At 54.0% G+C, this 20,339-nt stretch overlaps 1 protein-coding gene across 6 annotated transcripts in view; it reads left to right on the forward strand.

Annotated features, from left to right (window-relative positions):
* JARID2 (jumonji and AT-rich interaction domain containing 2) overlaps positions 1–20,339 on the forward strand; it is a 230,817-nt gene that overhangs the window by 197,608 nt on the left and 12,870 nt on the right. For all 6 annotated transcript variants that reach the window (XM_070457079.1, XM_070457078.1, XM_070457080.1 and 3 more), the window contains 4 exons: positions 7,939–8,174; positions 12,441–13,479; positions 16,411–16,913; positions 19,214–19,306. In XM_070457079.1, coding sequence (XP_070313180.1) covers positions 7,939–8,174; positions 12,441–13,479; positions 16,411–16,913; positions 19,214–19,306 — 1,871 coding nt within the window. The remainder of the gene's footprint in view (positions 1–7,938; positions 8,175–12,440; positions 13,480–16,410; positions 16,914–19,213; positions 19,307–20,339) is intronic.

Consider the following 20,339-nt stretch of genomic DNA (forward strand, 5'->3'; position numbering starts at 1 on the left):
ACAGTGTAGTCACATTTCTAGATCTTGGTACCCTGGTAGCCAAGTTTTGATTGAAAAAACATTCCATGACTTCAAGTTCTTATAGAGAGAAGAAAATCCAGTTGGCTTTAAAGAGTCTTTTCAACAGGTTTCTTTTTCCTGTTATACAGTGTAGCCAAAGTGGTAGAATTTCACTGGGTGGAAATTCCAGAGGGCTTTCAGAACACCAGGTCAACCAGGAGAACTTGCTTGTGATACCAGATCGGGGTGCACGTGGACTGCTGTAGGTCCCAGCTGTTGCTGGGGGCTCCTAGCCCCAGCGAGATCCTGATGGAGCCGGAGCCGACCTACGCATTCGTGCTCTCCAGCTTGACACGTGACTGCTCCAGCTAAGTCAGTGGAGCTGTTTTGGCCCAGGGCAAACCGGGTTGCAGCACTCACACAGCCAGCATTAAAATCCTTTTGAACTGTTGGCACAGGTTGGCAGACACATTCCATTGTTTTCAGACAATAGTGACTCAAAGTTGAACTGGCTCCAGGGAGCAAGTGCGGCTTTTGTACAGTAACAAGAATCCGATGCCAGCCGATTGATGGGGCCTGCCTTCCCTGAGTCCGGACGCCTTGTAATGACATGAAGCTTACATTTAAATATCTGGCTCCTGGTCAGAAACTTGGCATGTTCCTCTTTTCCTTTCCATAACACAGTCTTCTCTATTTATAACAGTTCTTTTTTCTTTCTCTCTTTTGTCCCTTCGGCTTGTTTTGGGGTTGACACAGGGAACAAGTCTTATTTTACGTAATTTGGGGGTTAGTCCCATCTTCGACCTTCTGCTGTTTCTTTCCTCATATGTGTCATGTGTCTGCTGGCAGACCTTCCTGCCCAGCTTTCAGTAGTGGCTTTTTGTCTGTTTCTTCTTCAGGGTGAAGGTTAGACACTGGGTCATCGCAGGGTGTCATAGAACTTTGGCCAGATGCCATTCAAGGGGTCCTTTATCCTGCTCACCTAGTAGAAGAAAAAACTTGCTGGTTTTCAGATGGAGTGCCTTTGCTGGTGCCAGTAATTACGATGATTGGGGCTGCGCTCTGCTTACAAGGAAGGACTCTATTCAAGTGGGAGCCTTGTCTTTGCTCTTACAACAGGAGCTTTTAAAAAGATAAACTTTGTTATATTTGCACAGCTCCTTTCTCTGAAGAATGGGTAGTGTTTCATGGACTTTTAAGTACTTTAGTGATTCCTGAAGGGCAGATAACAGAGGCACTGGTTTGTCCTTCTGAGAATGGAGGCACAGATGTGTTTGTGCATCTGGCAGCTGGAAGTCACAACCAGCTGGTGTGGTCCAGCTTGTGTATGGAGTGAGGGTTTTAAAGGCCTGGAGGATCCCCTGGGAATCTTGTCAGGATCTGACTATGTGGACAGAGTCAGATGGGGGAATATGGTTTAGTACAAACCTTCTGGAGGTCCGAGGTCCTCCTCAGATGTGAGGTCCTCCTTGGAAAGGATGGCTTTCCGCCTTTCACACGATTAAAGTTTGCTACTGAAACTGTTTCTGTAGTGACTTCTCTTGCCCATTTCTTTTTCATTCCCCATTGGGAGCAAATTTTACCTCCTCGGACCTGAAGTGACCCTCAGTCAGAATACCAGCCTTTGGGTTTAAAGGTTTTGCTTGCCGTGGTACGGAAACCCTTGCTACAGGCTATTTAACTTTCAGAGAGTGTGTATACAAATCAATATATTTGTTCATTAATGCAGAGCTGTTTGTATCTGAGTATACAACATAATTTCCTAATACCGTTCCTGGTAATAAACATTTTTTTCCTCTCCTTAAAGTAATGATTCCAATTATTCCTTTTAATTGAAGGCAGTGTGCATGGGTCCTCTGTACATTGAACTTTCTGTCTCATGTTCACAGGGTTTAAGCTTTTCCTGTGAGAGTGGATATTTTTTCCTTTCCTCTTCTGGAGAATCTTACAAGTTAAGACAAAAGATAATTACTTTGAGGAGTAAAACTGCAGGTTCCCATGACACTTAAAATTAATGAGCTGCCAATGACAAAATACACCTTGTCTGCGGCACCACCATCCAGCAACAATCCCCCACTACCCCCCAGTAATACTTCAGTTGACTTTTTGGCTGTGTTTGCCGTTTGGGTGGACAGTTGCTCTAAAATAGCACGGTGGTTACAGAAAGTGGGTTTCTTCAAAAACTCTCCCTTTGTTGCAGATCAAAGTTAATGTTGCTGAATTTTTTGTTTTCGAGATTTTTGAACACGTTCCCTTTTCCCAATCATCTGGTCAAAATGGTCTTTAGCAGAAGCCCGTGCTGCGGTGCACACTGCAGCCGGTTCAGTTGGCGATGTTTAAGGCACGTGCGTCTCTCCCTTCTGCTGTGATCAGAGGCCCCTTTCCCCATGCCTGGGGAGGCAGTTTTGGTGTCAGCGGTGTCAGAGCTCCCGGCGGGCATTGGAACAGAAGCAGAGCCGTGCCTTCTGTTTCAGATCCAGGTAAGGCCAGTGAGCAGTCTGTGCCCCTCACCCATGAATCTCAGAGAGAGGGTGCTGGCTAACCATAGTGCCATTTTGAGTTCTTGAAGTCTCTGTCTAGGAACTGGCCTCGCCCCGTGGTTCACTTGGAGTGGAGTGACCAGCTCTGCGTGTGCACTGGGGCTCCGCTGCCCCCTGGCCATTGACTCCATCGTGGTGTGGTCATCCCTGCAAACTAATGCCTGCCCACTGCTCCCTCTGAGATCCTCTCTAGATGAATATTTTCTCACTGAATCCTCCAAGCAACCCTATGAGATAAATAGTCAGTTGGGAAACTGAGGCTTAGACAGGAAACCAGTCCAAGGTCAGGTAGTTAGCAAATGATTTCTCTGGATTCAAATTTAGGTAGCATCATTTTGGATCCCGGGGGCTTCTCTGGTGGTTCAGACAGTAAAGAATCTCTAGTGCTTGAGACCCAGATTCCATCCCTGGGTCGGGAAGATCCCCTGGAGAAGGGGATCTGCTGCCCATTGCAGTTTTTTTTGCCCAGAAAATTCCACAGACAGAGGAGCCTCGTGGGCTTGCAAAGAGTTGGACACGACTGTGTGACTAACACACGGTTTTGGAGTCTGAGCTTTTGGGGGGATGCGTGGCTGTACATGTGAGTTCAAGGGCCATCAGAGCTTCAGAAAACCACAGTGTAGCTGATAACCAGGGGAAAGATGATCCAGTCTTTCCGGTTTCAGGCCTCTTGGTCTCAGGACCTGTTTCTACTCTTAACAACCATTGTGGGGACCGCAGAAGGCTTTTATGTTGTGGATTGTATTTATTGATACTTACCATATTAAAACTAAAACTGAGGTGATTTAGAAATATTTACCTCTTTAAAAATAACACACATGCATTCCATGTTGATACAAACAACATTTTCATGTAAGGAAAGGGACTACATTCCACACCTGAAAGTTGTAGGTGAGGGGAGTTACCTCGTTTGACTTTTTTTGCAAATCTGTTTAATGTCTGACTTAGATGATGACAGATAACATTCTTAACTCTGCTTCTGCATTCAGTGTATACAAGAAAATCAGTTTCAGACAAAGAGGTGGTTCGAAGAGGGAGGCGCCTTTGTGATAGTCTTATTCTTTGATTTCACACCCAGACCCAACCAATGGTAGTTTCTTCAAGGTCAGTTGTAATCTGAACCCATATTGGTGAATTTTTTGTGCACTGTTAGGTTAACATCCATTGGTTTTCCTTCCACCTTGAATGGCTGTCTTACCCACACAGTTTTATAATGTCTTATATCGATCATTTGAAACTAACAGTTCACTGGGTTAGCCACCCCTTCCAGTTGTCGGCACCTTCTGGTATGCTGTATCGAAGAATCTCCTCTCTGTACTAAAGTCATTGGGAAAGTCTTTAAGTTTTGAGAGGCTTTCAGACTCATGGTGGCAGACACAGGTTTTCCAAAATTGTCATTTTTGCCTGAAGTCATGAATTCTATCATTGGCAGCAAAAACTGTTAGTTACTTTATCCTTGACAGGCTCACTTTATTCGTTTTTGAGAAAATAGCTGACAAATAACTATCTCGGTTGTCCTTTCAAATAAAAACAGCATGCCATGAGAAAACACAGCTAGCTTGCAGCTTACTCTCAGAAGTGCTTTTCCCTAGAAATAGTCGTCACACTGACGTTAAGGAGAAGTGCCTCTGTGTGTGGCTCCGTTTTGTCACACACAGTGTGTGTGTACTCAGGAGTTGAGATTTAATGCTGTGAACAATTCTATTATCACTTTCTGAACTGAACTTTTTTTTTAACTGCTAGTAACTGGTAATGAAGAATACAGTATTTATTCATATACTTTGGTGCCACTGCATTGATTTGTGTTAAATGTTGCCACTTGGTGCTGCTGTTTATATTTTTTAAAGTTTTATAGAGATGTAATTTACGTATCATAAAATTGAACCACAGTGAACAGTTTAGTAGTTTTTAACATTTTCACGAGTTGTGTGGCCATCACCACAGTCAACTCGAACATTTTCATTGCTTTCATCCTGAAAAATTTGTACCCATTAGGAGTCATTCCCATTTCCCTGAACCCTCCCCAGCTCCTGGCAGGTGTGAACATACTCTGTCTCTTGTTTTTCTAAAATAATTCTGTTTGTTCATTTATTTGACTGTGCTAGGTCTTCGTTGCTGTACAGGCTTCTCTCTTGTGCTCAGGGCAGGTACTCTCGTCATGGTGTGTGGACGTCCCATTGCAGGGCCTTCTCGTGGCGGAGCCCAGGCTCAGTAGGTGTGGCTCACAGGCTTAGTTGTTCCTAGGCACGTGGGATCATTCCTGAGCGGGGATCGAACCCGTGTCTTCTACAGGCTGATTCTTTACCACTGGACCACCAGGGAAGCCCCTACTTTCTGTCTCTCAGGTTTGGTCATTTCGTATGAATGGAATCCTGCAGTAGGTGGCCTTTCTTTCACCTCCCATAATGTCTCCCAAGATTTCGCCCGTGCTGGAACATGTGTCAGTACACAGTTCGTTTTTACAGATGTATAACACCTTGTTTTGTTTAGCTAAATACCAGTTGATGACCCTTCAGATTTTTTTTCCCAGTGTTCATTATTAATATTTTTGCTCTGACCATTTGTTTGCACGTTTGTATGTGGACTTAATTTTCATTCCTCTCACGTTCATATCTGGGAGTGGAGTTGCTGGGTCATGTGGTAACCCTGATTTGAGGAACTTCCAGACCATTTTCCAGAGTGGCTGCAGCAGTCTGCATCCCTACCTGCAGGGAATTGAGGGTTCACTCTTCGTCCTTACCAGCTCTAAAGTCTTTGTGAGCACAGCCCTCCTAGGGGATGTGAAGTGGTGGTTCATGGTCATTTTGATTTCCATTTCCCTGATGGCTGATCTCTCATTAGCTATCACTATCATTGAAATAATACCAATACGGTGAAAAAGGTAAATACTTTCAGTATAATTATGAAAATATTTTTGACCTAGGAGATCCCATGAAAGGGTCAAGCCATTCATTAAGCTGGTAGAAAATGTGGGCTATGGTTTCAGCGTTTTATTTCTCCTTGCATGGACAGGACATTGGCACCACCTCCGTTTGCCCATGAAATGGTTATTGGGAGGCAGTGGGAGGCAGCCAGCGTCCAGTTGAAGGTTGCGGGAGGTCTGCTCAGGCTTGCTGTTGGGCTGTGTTGAAGCCCATTTTTCTACGTCGTCGGGGAGGCAGGAAGAGGTCTTGTCCCAATCTGAGTGTAGTAACCCAGGATGGACGTTTTACAGAAGCAGCGGGTAGGTCTTCCCAGACAGCTTCCATTCAGGAGCATGTGGTCCCCAGCCTCTGTGAGGAAACCAAGGATCCACACAGTTTGCCCACATGGTAGGGCTGGGAATTGAACGGCTCATATAGCCTTGTGAAAAGGAACCGACCCCCAGAATAAATTTTTGTAACCAAAATTTTTATAACTGGAGAAGTCAATTCTAGAACTGGTACTTCTGTAATAGCAGACTGCTCATCTTTGTGGCAATAACAAAGCTCAGAAAAATATGAAATATTTAAGATTAAAAAGAAAGATGAAACTTCTATACTGTTTTTCAATAAAGAATGTGCTCACTGCCTTAGAAAATTGGTGAACGGTCAAGAATTGCCTGGATTCATGCTCCTTGGCTTGCTTTTTACTCACGTTGATGCATGGCGGCTTATGGGTGTTGCTTCTAATTTGTCTGGAAAGCAAGTGCAGATACTGCCAGCGTGGGTCTGATGGATGGATTCCGACACATGTAGTTACTTTCACTTAGAATAAATGCCAGCCATTTCGAAGCTCTCCATTTTTCTGAAACTGAGAGTATCGGACAGAGCCTTGCACAACATGGGTCATATACCCTGTTTTGATGTGTCACATGGGCTTTTGGATTGAAAGTCTAGTTATAGTGTGTGGTCGCTGGGGGTGGGGGAGATCAGGGTTTACATCCAGTCCAGGTACAGAAAACGTGAATCTTTTAATTATGCCATATACAATGTAATAACACATGCACTAAAGATGCAAATCTAAATCGAATCAGAAAACAATTAGAAAACTCAAGGATTATCTTACAAACTGAAAATATAGGAAGGACTTTCTAAGCAAAGTTTAAAAAGTCAGTTAGCCAATTTAGCAACATAACAGATGGAAAAAGCAAATAAGAGGAAACTATCTGCAATCTGAGTCATAAGTGTAAAGGATGCTTATACAAATGGGGGTGACAAAGAAAGCATTCAAGGCCCTGAGAAGGGCATCTCAGAAGACAGACGTTATCTCGTGGCCCTGCATGTTGAACTTCCATGTCTTTAAGCTTCAGAAAAAAGTTTCAGCTCAGAGGAGAAGGGGTTTTCTCTTTACAGTTGCCTGGTCCTGTGGTGCTTTCTGGTGGAATGCAGCAAGGCAGCCTTGACGTGCAGGTGCTTGATGGGCAGGGGGACACAGTGACCTTCCCAGGCTGCTTCTGTCGGGAAGTGCTCCAGGAGCCTTTTTAAAATGGGAGCCAGTAGGGCCCACTGGCTTCCCCAGCTGTTTGCCTGGAGCCCATGGGGCCTGGCAGGCCACCCACAAGTCTGTCCAGGAGTGGAGTCCCAGCTGTGAGCAGAGGAGAAGACTCAGGGCAGTGTCACCATGGCGTTGCCTGTAAAGACCCCGAGCTTGTCTCCGCTCCCTGAGGGTGGGGGGTGCAGCGGGCACGTGGGGAGCTGGCTCTGAGCGCCACCTGGCTGTCAGGGAGGCGGGCTTCGCAGCCAGACCTTCTGATGGCGTCCGCTGTGAAATGGGCTTGAGGGCAGGTCTGGTCCCTTTGCGTTCAGAGGCTGAGTGACTGCTCGGCTTCTCTGCGGCCCCTGGGCTGAGAGCAAGCACTTCACACTCGTAGGTGTTGTGACCCCTGGAGTAGAAAGGGCTCCCGAGCCCTGCTCCCCCTCTTCTCTGGTCACCAAGGGGTCAGCGAAGCAGCTGCATCCTGACCCGTGTCTGCCAGCCAGATCTGCAGCCTCACATGCCTTACTTTAAACTCTGGCTCTTCTGTCTTCATGTGTGAGGTGGTCATGCTCTTGGAATGTGACCACAGTTGGTTTTTTCATTTTAATTCTTCTCTTTTTGTTTAAGGCGTGATGTTGATACTCTAAGGGCTACTGTATATTTGTGCATATGCTTACTTTTTTGTAGTGTGTTTTTTTTTTTTAATGGATTTTCCAGTTGTTTCAACCAAAGCTCCTAATTCCTAAGCTGCATTGATAACTTTTCTTTGGGTTTCTCTGTGTTTAGGATTATTCCTCTCATTTGTGGTCATTTTGTCTGGAGGTTGGGTCTTGAGAGCCTGTGAGATGTGATATTTGTCCAGCGTGTCTTCCTTTTCGCTCTCCTCCTGTCTGCAGGGGTTTGGGGTACCTGGCAGCAGGCTGCATCCTGACTCTGTTCTTCTTCCCTCCTTCCTTTCCAGTTTTCAATGGTTCCAGCAGGTCGTCCCGGGAGAAGGACCCTGTTCAGAAACACAAAAGCAAAGAGGCCACTCCGGCGAAGGAGAAGCACAGCGATGCGCGGGCTGACGCCCGGAGGGAGCAGGCGTCCGCGAGCCACCCCCCCGCCGCCCCCCTCGCGGGCTCCTCGGCCAAGGGGCTCACCGCTCACCACCACCACCCCCCTCTGCATCGGTCGGCTCAGGACTTACGGAAACAGGTGAGGACCGGCCCTGCCGTCCGGAGACCAAGGCCTGGCCCAGAGGTGTCAGCCCTCCCGCCCGAGGCCACATCCCCGTTTCACCAAACTCACTGAAGGGGAATGTGAGGAGTAGCCCGAAGCACGGCATGTTTCCAGGGCTCAGGAAGCAGGAAGGGATGCTCAGAGGTGAGAGGACTGTGACCTGGACGGGCGGCCAGTGCCCGCGCCTTTCCTTGGATGAAGACGAAGGAGGGGGGTGTTGCTGGTGTCGTGTCTCCCCAGAGGGTGCTGCCGGGGCTGCCACCCTTGTGTGCTGGGGTGTCCTGGAAGGGCAGCGAGAGGACGTCCCCCCATTAACCCTGCCCCGCACCAGGGGAGCCCAGGGGTCCTCAGGTGAGACTGGGAGCCACATGTTGCCTTGCAACAGGTCTGCAGCCGGCCTGGATGTGAACTGTCGCTGGTGGCATGTTGGCAGCTTGTGGCAGGACTTCTGAGTGGCCTGCAGACAGTGATGAGATGGGGTGTGGCCGCGGGGGACATTCTCCCCATCCTTCGCCCCGAGGCCGCACATACTCTGCCCTCCCTGCCCCTCACCCCCACCCCTCAGCAGATTCCAGGGTGAGATCCAGACCCCCGATCCAGTGGGGGCACCTGTTCCCGCCCTCGGATGAGATTTCTCAGGACCCGGGAGGGCGGCAGTAGGGATGAGAGGGGCCTGGCGGCGCAGCGAGACAGGCACCTGGATCCGGTGGCATCTCGTTAACCCCTCTGCTCCTGTTGTCACCGCATCGGTGAGCTCGCCTCCCCGGGAATTGTATCACATACAGTTACAGTTGCCCTTAGTGATACGGGTGGACTGGAGATTCCCTGGCAGGCAGTGCGTGGAGTGACTAAAAGATGCTCCTTGTTGTGTGAGGGTTGGAATTCCTCCTCCTGCTGAATTGTTCCTTCCCTGTGGTCTTTCTCATTCTTGACAGTGTCAGGAACTGTTGTCTCCAAACGTGTGGCTGTTCATGCACATACAAAGGACTGTGTGCATGCGCGAGTATTATTAGTCTTCACCACGAGCTGTCAAACATTACTCAGTTGTCAGTTGGGGTGGACGAGGCAGGCATCCTCGTGTTTATGTTTCCACAGTCCTGAGATCGCCACTTCATGATTTGACATGTTACCTTGAGATTAAGCAAGTGGGCTTTGCATATTGCCCACTGAAGTTCCTGCAACATAAACTTCAGTTTTCCTCATGAGAACACTTGAGCATGGAATTGGCCTTCCCAAGCTGGATTCCCAGTTCCTCAGGATGTAAAGTGCAGGACACACTGTCCATTTGGTGTCTTGAGTCCTCATTCCCTTTCCAAAGCTGTTGTCCAGACTGGTCCTTGTGCAGAACTTCCTCTAGATCTTTGCTTATGAAAGAGAACGATTCTGAAGGGGTCCGGAGTGGACAGGGACCCATCTAGGGAGCAGAAATCTCAGGGTGGATTGAATATCTCTCTCTTATTTTAAGACTCATGAGGCTAGGTTGAGTTACCACCACCCCCCCACCCCCACCCCATCTCAGTTGGTCCAGACTCATCCTCAACCCCCAGCGCCTGCCCCTAAGTTCAGGGTTTCCCTTTATCAATGAACAAGAGGGGGTCCTGCAGTTGGAGGTGAGAATTGAGGGAGCAGAAGGCACCCCCTGCCTTGGGGTGGCCTCAGCCCCTGCTCCACAGCAGGCTGTCCACCTGGAAGCAGGTGAGAGACCTAGGCAGGGCAGATGCCGTCATCTGCGTGACTGCAGGAGCCTGGCTGGTTTGGGGGTCCAGGTCTTGTAGGAAGGGCGTCTCCTGCCCTCCCTCCCCTGGGATGGGATGGGATGACCCAGGACTCCCAGTTCTAGCTGGGCTCTGAGCGTGACCTTCACTGAGACTTAGGCTGTGATAGTTAACCTGCCTGGGCCCTATTGTTCATTTGGAGCCAGTGATGCCAGTTCCTCCCAGGGACATTGTGGGACATGAAAGGGTGATTTTGATACCATCAAATCCCATTAGTTAAGTACTCTGGGGGGAGGGAAAAAAGGGTAACTAGAAGCCAATTGTAGATTCCTTTGTAACAGCCTGACGCAAGTGATTAGAATCTGACCTTTCATCTTTTCAACTGCATAAAACACAGAGGCCCAGAGAATACTCGTATCTGTAATCTCAGATATGGTTAATTTTTTCCGTCGGCCTTAAAGAAAAGATCAGGGGTTGTATGAAATGTGGGGGACCCCGGCGTGGGGTGCTGGGTGGGTGCCTGCCTTCCTGAGAGTCCTCCCCGGGGCTCGGAGCACGAGAACTCGGGGTGCGGGGCCTCGTCTGTCTTCTGGCTCCTGTCCTCCCAGAGGTGCCAGGCGGCCCAGGTGACGCAGGCGTGTGTAACAGCCCTGGGACTGCTCCCCTGCTGATGACCCTGGAGCTGCTCCCGGCTGAGACTTGGACGTGTGGTAGGTGTTTGAGGAGGGAGCATCTCTTCAGAGTAGTGCGTAGGTGGTGTGCAGCGAGACAGGAACGAATTTAGGCTGAAGAAACAACGGTTCTTAAACCTGGATGGGGTTTGGAAATGGTTTCCAGGTGTGGTGAGGAGGGTTTTGCATCTGGTGGGGTGTGGGTAGGGAGCCAGGATGCAGCCGCTGTGGTTGGTGAGCTGTGCCCGGCGTGTCGCCCCCTGTTCTCATCTGGGCGCTGAGGTGGGCCGTCACAGGCAGGAGGGAACCTGCTCTCACCAGGGCAGGGCGGAGGGACTGCGGAGCTGTGGTGCCTCTAGGAAAGGTGCTCATGGTCACGTGTATGGCGGTTGCAAACAATCTTAACCAAGTAAGGTGGAGTGAGAAAGTTGAGCTTTTCAGATTCTCATTCAGAGAATGAGTATTCTTTAATATTCTGGAAAATGATAAACAAGCGTCCAGAGAGAGATGTGAGAGGCTCACCTTGGCTGGAAGAGTGTTTAAGGTCTTCGTCAGGTTCTGCGGGAAGTCCCCGTTGCTCTCTGTCCCCCGGGATGCGTGACTCAGCTGGGGGCCCCTAGGAGGGCGCTGGTGCTGTGGAGGCTTCGGGGCCTGATGGGGATGTGTCAGCCTCGTCCCTCTGCTCACTGATTGCTAGGGGCCCGCCACGCCAGCAGGCCTGCCCTTCCGCCCGTAGCTCTGCTGCCCGTCCAGCGGATTCTGTTCGTTTAGGCTCAGGTGCTTTTTAAGTTGAATTTTGAGGTCCATGCACGTCCCCAGGCCGCAGTGTTCCTCTCGGGCTCCTTTGCTGCTCGCAGAGCCACTCGACTCAATGGCTCCCTCTAGTGGGAGATGGGAGCGTGGCAGTTGAATTCTGGTTGAACCGAGGACTTCTGTGAGTCTGTGCACCTGGGGTCGCCTGAGCTACAGTGCCGGGGGTAGCAGTGGGCCAGCACCCCACTTCCTGCAGAGCTGGGTGACGAGGCGTCATTCCGCGCCCCCCAGTCTAGCCCAGCGGCGGCTCCTCTTGTGGGCCTGTCGCCATTCTTTGGAAATTACTGCTTTTCGGGTGTCTCCCCTGTCACCCCCCGGCTCCTCTTTATAAATGAGGGAGGCTTCTGTGTGTCACAGAATCAGCGTGCTGTCCGGGCTGTAAGATGGTGAAGAGCGACTGACCGTTTGCCCAGGTCCCAGAGCTGACTGGACGTTGACAGAGGCAGGAGGTGGCAGCCTCCTGTGCAGAAGAGGCTGGGGCGTCAGAGAAGTGAGGGGCGTCCAGTGAGGCGCCAGGTGACAGACGAGTCGAGGGTGACACACAGATGCCCGCTGCTGGCAGCTGCCCTTCTGGGTGTGGGCGTCTGAGCCCCACGAGCGTGCTTGTTCTTTTCTTCCTATGGCATTTTTTATTTCACTCTTATTTAGCGTGGATTTTTACAGTCCTGTGGGCAGATCATGCTGAAATATATGGAGCAAAGAAAAAGAACAACCATCTTTTTTTGAAACAGGGATGTGCGTGGGTGTGTGTGTGTAACCATGTCTTTTCTTGGAACAGGGGTGTGTGTGCATGCACGCGTGTGCACCTGTCCCCTCATCAGCACAGCCTTGTGATGGTGTTGCTGTTATTGACTTGTGTTGGGTGATTGGCAGATAATGTGGAGGGCCCTCACTGGGAAATAGACTGTGTGGCTTGCATGCCTTTGCTGGGACTCCCGTGCCCCCTCCTCTCACCAGCAGGCCCGGCTGTTGAGTGTGGGCCTGGGGCCGGGGTCCCCTGTGCACAGACACTGATTGCTCTCTGCTCCTCCTGATGCCTCCAGGTTTCTAAGGTCAATGGAGTCACCCGAATGTCATCTCTGGGTACAAGTGCAACCAGTGCCAAAAAGATGCGCGAAGTCAGACCTTCACCGTCCAAAACTGTGAAGTACACTGCAACGGTGACGAAGGGGACTGTCACATACACCAAAGCCAAGAGAGAACTGGTCAAGGAAACCAAACCCCATCACCACAAGCCCAGTTCCGCTGTCAACCACACAATCTCAGGGAAAACTGAAAGTAGCAATGCAAAAACCCGCAAACAGGTGCTATCCCTCGGGGGGGCGTCCAAGTCCACCGGGCCCGCCGTCAATGGCCTCAAGGTCAGTGGCAGGTTGAACCCAAAGTCGTGCACTAAGGAGGTGGGGGGGCGGCAGCTGCGGGAGGGGCTCCGGAACTCCAAGCGGAGGCTGGAGGAGGCACCCCCAGCCGACAAGCCGCAGTCGCCCCCCAAGAAGATGAAGGGGGCCGCGGGCAGTGCCGCCGAGGGCCCCGGCAGGAAGGCGGCCCCGGGCCCCGCCGAGAAGGCGCCGCTCGGGGGCCCCGGGAAGAAGGAGGCGCCCGAGCGGAGCCTGGAGAGGAACCGGCCCAAGCGGGCCGCTGCCGGCAAGGGCCCGCCGGGCAGACAAGCACATGGCAAGCCTGACGGCGGCGCCCCCTGTGAAAATCGTTCTACCTCGCAATCGGAGCCCCTGCCCCGGCCGCACGAGGGGGCGGCCAAGGCCGAGAAGGGGGCCAGCAGGGCCGGGTGGGCGGCCATGGACGAGATCCCCGTGCTGCGGCCGTCGGCCAAGGAGTTCCACGACCCGCTCGTCTACATCGAGTCGGTGCGCCCTCAGGTGGAGAAGTACGGCATGTGCAGGGTGATCCCGCCCCCGGACTGGCGGCCGGAGTGCAAGCTCAACGACGAGATGCGCTTCGTCACGCAGATCCAGCACATCCACAAGCTGGGCCGGCGCTGGGGCCCCAACGTGCAGCGGCTGGCCTGCATCAAGAAGCACCTCAGATCTCAGGGCATCACCATGGACGAGCTCCCACTCATAGGTAAGGCCCGTGGCGGCCGGCCCCAGGCCAGCTCCTCGGGGCGCGTCTGAGCCCAGGGGAGTCAGAGCCCCGCTTTCTGCAGGTCAGGGTGATCCTGTGACACCACCCCACCCCCACCCCCACCCCCCCACCCACCCCCCACACACACACATTCAGCCACACCTGTTGGCCGCCTGGCCTCAGAAGAGAGGGGCAGAACCCCTGCCCCGCCCCTTCATCTGCTCAGGCTGCGTTAACCAAGTACTGCAGCTGTGGGCTTGACCTGCAGGGAGTCAGTTCTCTCGGTCTGGAGCCTGCAAGCCTGAGAGCAAGGTGCTGGCGGGGTTCATTTCTCCCAAGGCCCCTCTCTGCCTTGTGGACAGCTTCCTTCTCCCGTGTCCCCACCTGTTCTTCTCCTCCGCACACAGATTCCTGGCGTCCCTTCCTCTTGTTAAAAGGACCCTGGTCACATGGGGTCAGGGCCCACCCCAGTGACCTCATTTTACTTTAATTAACCGCTTTAAGGACTGTCCCTAAACATGGCCACACTTAGGGCCTCTCGGTGTGACTGACTATGGGTGGGGGGGGCGCTTCAGCCTTTTCTCTCTCTCCCCTCTTCCTTCCTTGCCTCTCAGTTTTCCCAGTGATAACCGGGTCCCGGTGGAGCCCCGTAAGTCCCGGAACACTGTGGACCCGAGCGCAGGCATAGCTCTGCGCTGAAGCCGTGCTTGCCTCAGTCACTGCTTTTGTGAACAGGCCAGCTGGCGTGGTGAGGGCCGGGCCCCAGGCAGAGTGCACGCATGGCCCTCCTGGAATCCCCATCTCCCTCTTCCTCTGTGGGTTCTAGCACCTCCAGGATTAAGCCCCCTCCGTCGGGGTAAGCTGGTTCTGTGGAGTGGTGAGCTTACATGCTTCCCTTCCAGCTCAGGACCCTGGACAGGAGCAGCACAGGGCCTGCCTCCAGATTGGAGCAGCCTTTTGAAGGCCAGGAGCAGAGGGGCCGATGTCCATCATTTAGGTGTTGGGGTGGGCTGTAAGATAGGTTTCCTTGCACAATGGAGGTTTCGCTATTACTCTCAGCAGATGAGAATCACTAAATTGAAAAAATGCTTGGTTTGTGGTCCTCTGTCACAGATGTGATTGGAGGTGATACAGGCTTGGGAACAGGCTGAGGTGTCGGCATCTTGGGAGTACAGTGTGGGCTGCATGGGAGACCCGGAACTACAGTGGGGGCAGCGGGTCTCCTCAATTACAGTCACGGCATCAGGTGATGTCAAGGGGGCACCGATTTTCCGTTCAGAGTAGGTTTCCTGAACCTCAACCCCATGGCACCAGAAGCCACGAGGATGTGACCTTGGGGTGTGTTCACACCATTGCTGTTGGCCCAGGTGTGAAGTCCCGTCCACGTGGGAGGGGAGCTGGCTGGCCTGTCGCCCACCTTGGGTCTTGGCTCTGAGCTCATCCTCCTTACAGCGTGAGGGACTTAGTTTTGAAGGAAGTTTCCCAGAATCCACAGAAGGTCTGCTCCTTCTCTGGGAAGGTGGTGCTTTGTCCCAAAGCATCCTTGTGGCCCTGAGACTGGGTTGATGAAACCAGGAGAGGAGTGACATGGTGCCTTTGTGAGTACTGGTGAGGCTTTCTGTGCTGTTGGCTTACAACGGTGGCCTCCTTTCTGGTCAGTCTCTGATCTGACCCACCTCCCCATCCACCTCGGCAGGTCCGGGAGGTGCCCCGAATGAGAGCAAGGCCTGCTGCACATGTTGGAATCTTGGGCCTTAGGCCCCTGCCGGCCAAGGTCAGGACAGGTCTCCTCCTTGACGTGGCCCCTGCTGCCCTAGGGCTTCAACCAAGCAACCAACCAGCGTCCCGCCTGGCACAGCAGATGGACTTGGGGTGCCACTCGCCCGTCCCTGGCTGTGCTGGCCAGGCTGGACCCCTGTTCCTGATGCTGTTCTCAGGAGTCCTATTGCTTTTCCTTTCCTTTATTTTATATAAATGTGTCCCCACCCTCTAAAGAAACAGTCTTAATGTTTACTTTGCTCAACTAGCATTCTGTGGGGTGTTTATCTCCTAACAGCTGGTGGACGATTATTCTGGAAGATTTTTCCTTTTTATTGGTCAAAGGGTTTTTGCTTTTCCAGTTCCCATCGGGACAGTCACTGGGCGGCACTCACATGTCTCTGAATTTTGTGCAGTCTCGTGTCTCATGGTTTCTGCAGTTTGATCGAGAGACCAGTGAGAACCAGCCCACACACCTTCGGAGATGAGCAGGGCTCTGTGTGAGCAGCAGTGGGAGGAGCTGAGGGGCGGACAGACTCCCGTCTACCCTCAGGGGGGCCTTGCCCACTGCCTGGACATCGCGGGGGCTGAAGGGAGGTTACCACGCATGTGTGCGTGCGTGTGCACGCGGTGGGGGAGGGTTGGGAGTGGAATGAGAACTGACGGCCCGCTCTGGATGTGTACAATCTCTGATCCCACAGCCGCTCCAGGCGCTGCTGGGCTACAGAGGTGGCCCAAGGGCACAACCCAGGCCCTGCCAGCCCTGCAGGGAAGCCCTGCTCCTTGAGCTGTACCCCCCGCCTCCGGGGGCGTGAGGGGCGTGCACCTTGCCCCTGCCCCAGCCATGCTGGGCTCTCCCTCCCTGGGGGCCGACTCTCCTTCCACTCAGGCCTCTGCCTAAGTGCCTCCTCCTCGGGCTCCCTGCCCAGACCACCCTCCTGTGGCGGTCGCCCCTCAGCCTGTCCTGGTCTGTCTGTCATCACCCTAGTGCTGAGATGGTCTCGGCCTCGTCCCCACAGACTGGATGGCCCAGTTTGCCGCTCTGACCCCAGCCGGGTGCCTCCTGGCACATGGTGGGCACTGGGTGCCTGTGGACTCCAGGGGGTGGAAGGCGGTCTTGTTCACAGCCCTTTTCACCCACTGTCGCTGTGTTTCCTCCCCTCACCGTCCCAGGAGGCTGTGAGCTCGACCTGGCCTGCTTTTTCCGGCTGATTAACGAGATGGGCGGCATGCAGCAGGTGACGGACCTCAAAAAGTGGAACAAACTCGCAGACATGCTGCGCATCCCCAGGACCGCCCAGGACCGGCTGGCCAAGCTCCAGGAGGCCTATTGCCAGTACCTGCTCTCCTATGACTCCCTGTCCCCCGAGGAACACCGGCGGCTGGAGAAGGAGGTGCTGATGGAGAAGGAGAGCCTGGAGCGGCGCAAGGGGCCCCTGGAGGGCCACACGGAGCAGGACTACCACCGCTTCCACCCGCTGCCCCGCTTCGAGCCCAAGAACGGGCTCATCAACGGCGTGGCCCACAGAAACGGCTTCCGCAGCAAGCTGAAGGAGGTGGGCCCCGCGCAGCTCAAGACGGGCCGGCGGCGACTCTTTGCTCAGGAAAAGGAGGTGGTGAAGGAGGAGGAGGAGGAGAAGGGCATCCTCAGTGACTTCCACAAGTGTATATACAAGGTAGGGCCTGCCGTGCGGCCTCGTGTGCACGCTGTGGGCTGTGGGACCCCCGAGATCCCTGACGGCCAGCCTTGGTCAAGTGCCCTGGAGAGAGTCATCTGTAGTCTGGGGCGGAATAAGCGTCTGGACCAGGCCCCTGGGCACCTAGCTCTGGCCTTGGCGTGGTGCTAAGTTGCTTCAGTCCTGCCTGACTTCGTGCAGCCCCATGGGTGGTAGCCCGCCAGGCTCCTCTGTCCTTGGGATTCTCCAGGCAGGAATATTGGAGTGGGTTGCCTTTCTCTCCTCCAGGGGATCTTCCTGACCCAGGGACCAAACCTGGGTCTCTTACATCTCCTGCATTGATAGGCGGCTTCTTTACCACTGTGCCATCTGGGAATCAGGGTTCATTAACTGTGTGTTTTTGTACACATGTGCCCGCATGCCAGGGACGCAGCCGGGAGGCACAACTCCTCTTTCCAGAGGCTGGGGCTGGGGCTTTTCACCCAGAGGGACCATGCCCTCTGCCACTCCCAATCATACCCCACGCCACTCCGCATGGCTCTGCTGCTGCCTGTCTGTCATCACGGGTCTCCTGGGGAGAGGGCAGGGGTGGGCCCCTGCATCTGTCCACACCGTGTTCCCACCCAGCCATTGCAAGACTCCCTCCAGGGAGCGAGGTGGCATCTCATTGTCTCCCTTCTTGGCAGACTGGCTCTGCCCACAGAGGCTGGGCTCCCCCTCCCTGGCTCTCCAGGGTGATTGGGCCCCAGGCCGGGAGGGGGCACAGGATCCCCAACCTTGATCGGTTCCGCAGGTTTCAGGAGGGCAGGGCCCCTGTGGAGGTCTTGGTGGCCGTGCCCACCCATGTATGCCTGGCCGCGGTGCAGAAACGCAGTGGGTGCCTGTATTTCTGCCCTGAGCTGGGCCTCTTCCCTCTGAGTCTGTGCTCAGAGGTCCCCCCCCCCGACCTCCCTCTGCCTCTCCGTCCTTGACTTGGTTGGAGTCCCACCTCCTTTCTGGGGAGAGATGCCTGCTTGCCCGGAGCTTTCCCTGTGACTGGATCTGGGGAATGTTGGGTCTGCGTAGACGTGGGCGCAGGTGGTGGCCGTAGCAGCTGTGTGCACCGAGGGCCGGTCAGGCGCTCACGGCTCCGGGTTCTGAGCCCGCACAGCATCTGGAGGTTGACTGTTGGGTGCTGGGTGTCATCATGTTAGATTACAGTTACCCTGCTTTAGCTGATACAAAATCAGGCTCTTCCTAGTGGTTCTGATTTTATCATGTGAGGAACGGCAGGCAGATCAGGAGAAATTTGGATTGTGTGGTGACTTCTCTGTTGGTTAGGAGCCTCAGTTACAGAGCTGACGACGAGATGAGCAGGGTCTGCGAGCTGACTGTGCCCACTGTCCCTCCAGAGGCAGCTCGCCTCGTTAGGGGCCGTGCCGCCTCTGGCTTGTCACACTGGGTGCCATGTTCTGGCTCCATTTGTGCGAGGCCACATCCCCCGGGCAGCCTGAAAGCACCTGAGGGCAGAGATGCTGTGTGTGTGAGCACTGCTCCATCTACAGCCCCTTGAGCTAGGCCTGGCACACAGTAGGTGCTCAATAAGTACTCTGCGGTCAAGGGGTGAGCATGCCTGGTCAGGGAGGAGTGGAGGGCTTGCCTGTAGGACGTGCCACCATTCATCCCAGCGAGCGCGTCGTCAGGAACGTGCCAGGGGCAGGGTGGCAGAAGTAGGCGGGTTAGGCAATCTGAAGACCCTGCGGGATCCCCCGCCAGGGGGGTGGGGGGGGCAGGGGGCTCCCCTGATGGGAGGAAGACTGGATCTCTCTGGCCCTACAGGTCCCCGAGGCCCGGCTGCTCGTCTGCCCGGCTCTCAAGGGAGGACCCTCAGGGTGGGTGTCAGAGTTGCCCCAGGTTTCTCTGCCAGGGTCTCCGGTCCCGAGTTCCAGCCAGTGTCTGTCTTGATGTTGTTGGCTTGGCCCCTGACCAGAGCCTTTCTCCTCCCATCTCCGCACTGTCCCCGTTGCTCCAGAGAAGGGGCTCTTCACTGGGGCGCCTGGGCAGCTTGTCCTGCTGGATTGCGGTGGGTCTGGCCAGGGCTGCGGTGGGCAGGGGTGCGCCTCCTCCTCTGTCCACACAGAGGGTCCTTCTCAGGGAATGCGGTCCCAGCTTCTCTGTTCTTGGCAGCTAGGGCCATGGCCTGGCCCCTGGTCACAGGGACATGCCGCTTGGGGGCTCCTGACGGGGTGACCCTGCTTCGGGGTCCTGGTACCGCTTTGTTTCTCCAGCTTGATTGACTCTTGCTTTTGTTTTCTTTCCAGGGAAGGTCTGTTTCTTTAACAACTTTTTACCGAACAGCAAGAAATATCATGAACATGTGCTTCAGCAAGGAGCCCGCACCAGCTGAAATCGAGGTGTGTGAGCTGGGCCGTCCTCTCTCTGCCTGGAGCTGGGGTGGAGCCCCAGGCCTCGGCCTCCTGGAGGCGGGCAGAGGGTCCCAAGTCCATCCTTTGGGTCCCATTTGCGGCCAGAAGTTTCAACTCAGGTTGACCCAAACTTGTTCCGGGTCAGAAGGGATGCAGTGGAGAGAGCGTGTCTCCCAGGTCCCCCCGACTGCCCTGGAGCCACGCCTGCAGCCGGGGATGTGCCCCAGGCAGGCCCCCGTCCAGCATCTGCCTCTCAACCCTTCTCACCCCCGTCCTCCGGGTGCCTGTTATGCAAGAGAATGTTTGGAATCCCTTGAAACCACAGTTGTGCTTTTTCCTCTCTCCTATTTTTCATTTAATGGGATTGGCAGGCTGCCATTTTTGTGCTTCTGCCAACTCTGTGCTGAGGTGTGAGAGGCTGGGCAGGCAGGCGGGGTTGCCCCCTGGCCAGTCGGCGGCAGGGGCCCTGGGGAGGAGGCGGCTCCAGGTGCTGACGCAGGTGGGCCTGTCCAGGGGTGAGCCCCAGCTCCTCACCGGGTTCAGGGCGTGCTGGATGAGCAGGCAGTGGCGTGGGCCACAGCCTTGGCTTTTGGCTGACAGCGGGTTTCAGACCGCTTCTTTTCCTTCATGGTCATAGGCTGCCTCTTTTCAGCATAACCATGCTGACGGCAGCGGGCCCCGGCCCTGATGTGACCAGGTGTCCTGGGAGTGGAACTCTAGGACAGTCTGTCCATGCCACGTGCTGCACAGCCTCTGGTGGTGGCCGTTGGAAGTCCATGAGGCCCTGGCCTGGTGTTTGGGCCTGGGTTCAGTACTTGATGAATTCAGTACCTGATTTTGGCATCGTTGTCATTCCGTCTAGGTCCCAGTTTCGTACTCTGGGCTGTATCTGTGAAGACCACACAGTGGCCTGACACTCGGCCCCTACCTTTGGCCCCACCAGAGCCACGTTTCATCACCACAGTGCCAGGGTCCTGACTCTGTGACACATGTGGCCGTCAAGTGGCTTCTGGAGGGCTCG

Source organism: Odocoileus virginianus, chromosome 27 (assembly GCF_023699985.2).
Source record: "Odocoileus virginianus isolate 20LAN1187 ecotype Illinois chromosome 27, Ovbor_1.2, whole genome shotgun sequence".
NCBI classification, from domain to species: Eukaryota; Metazoa; Chordata; class Mammalia; order Artiodactyla; family Cervidae; genus Odocoileus; species Odocoileus virginianus.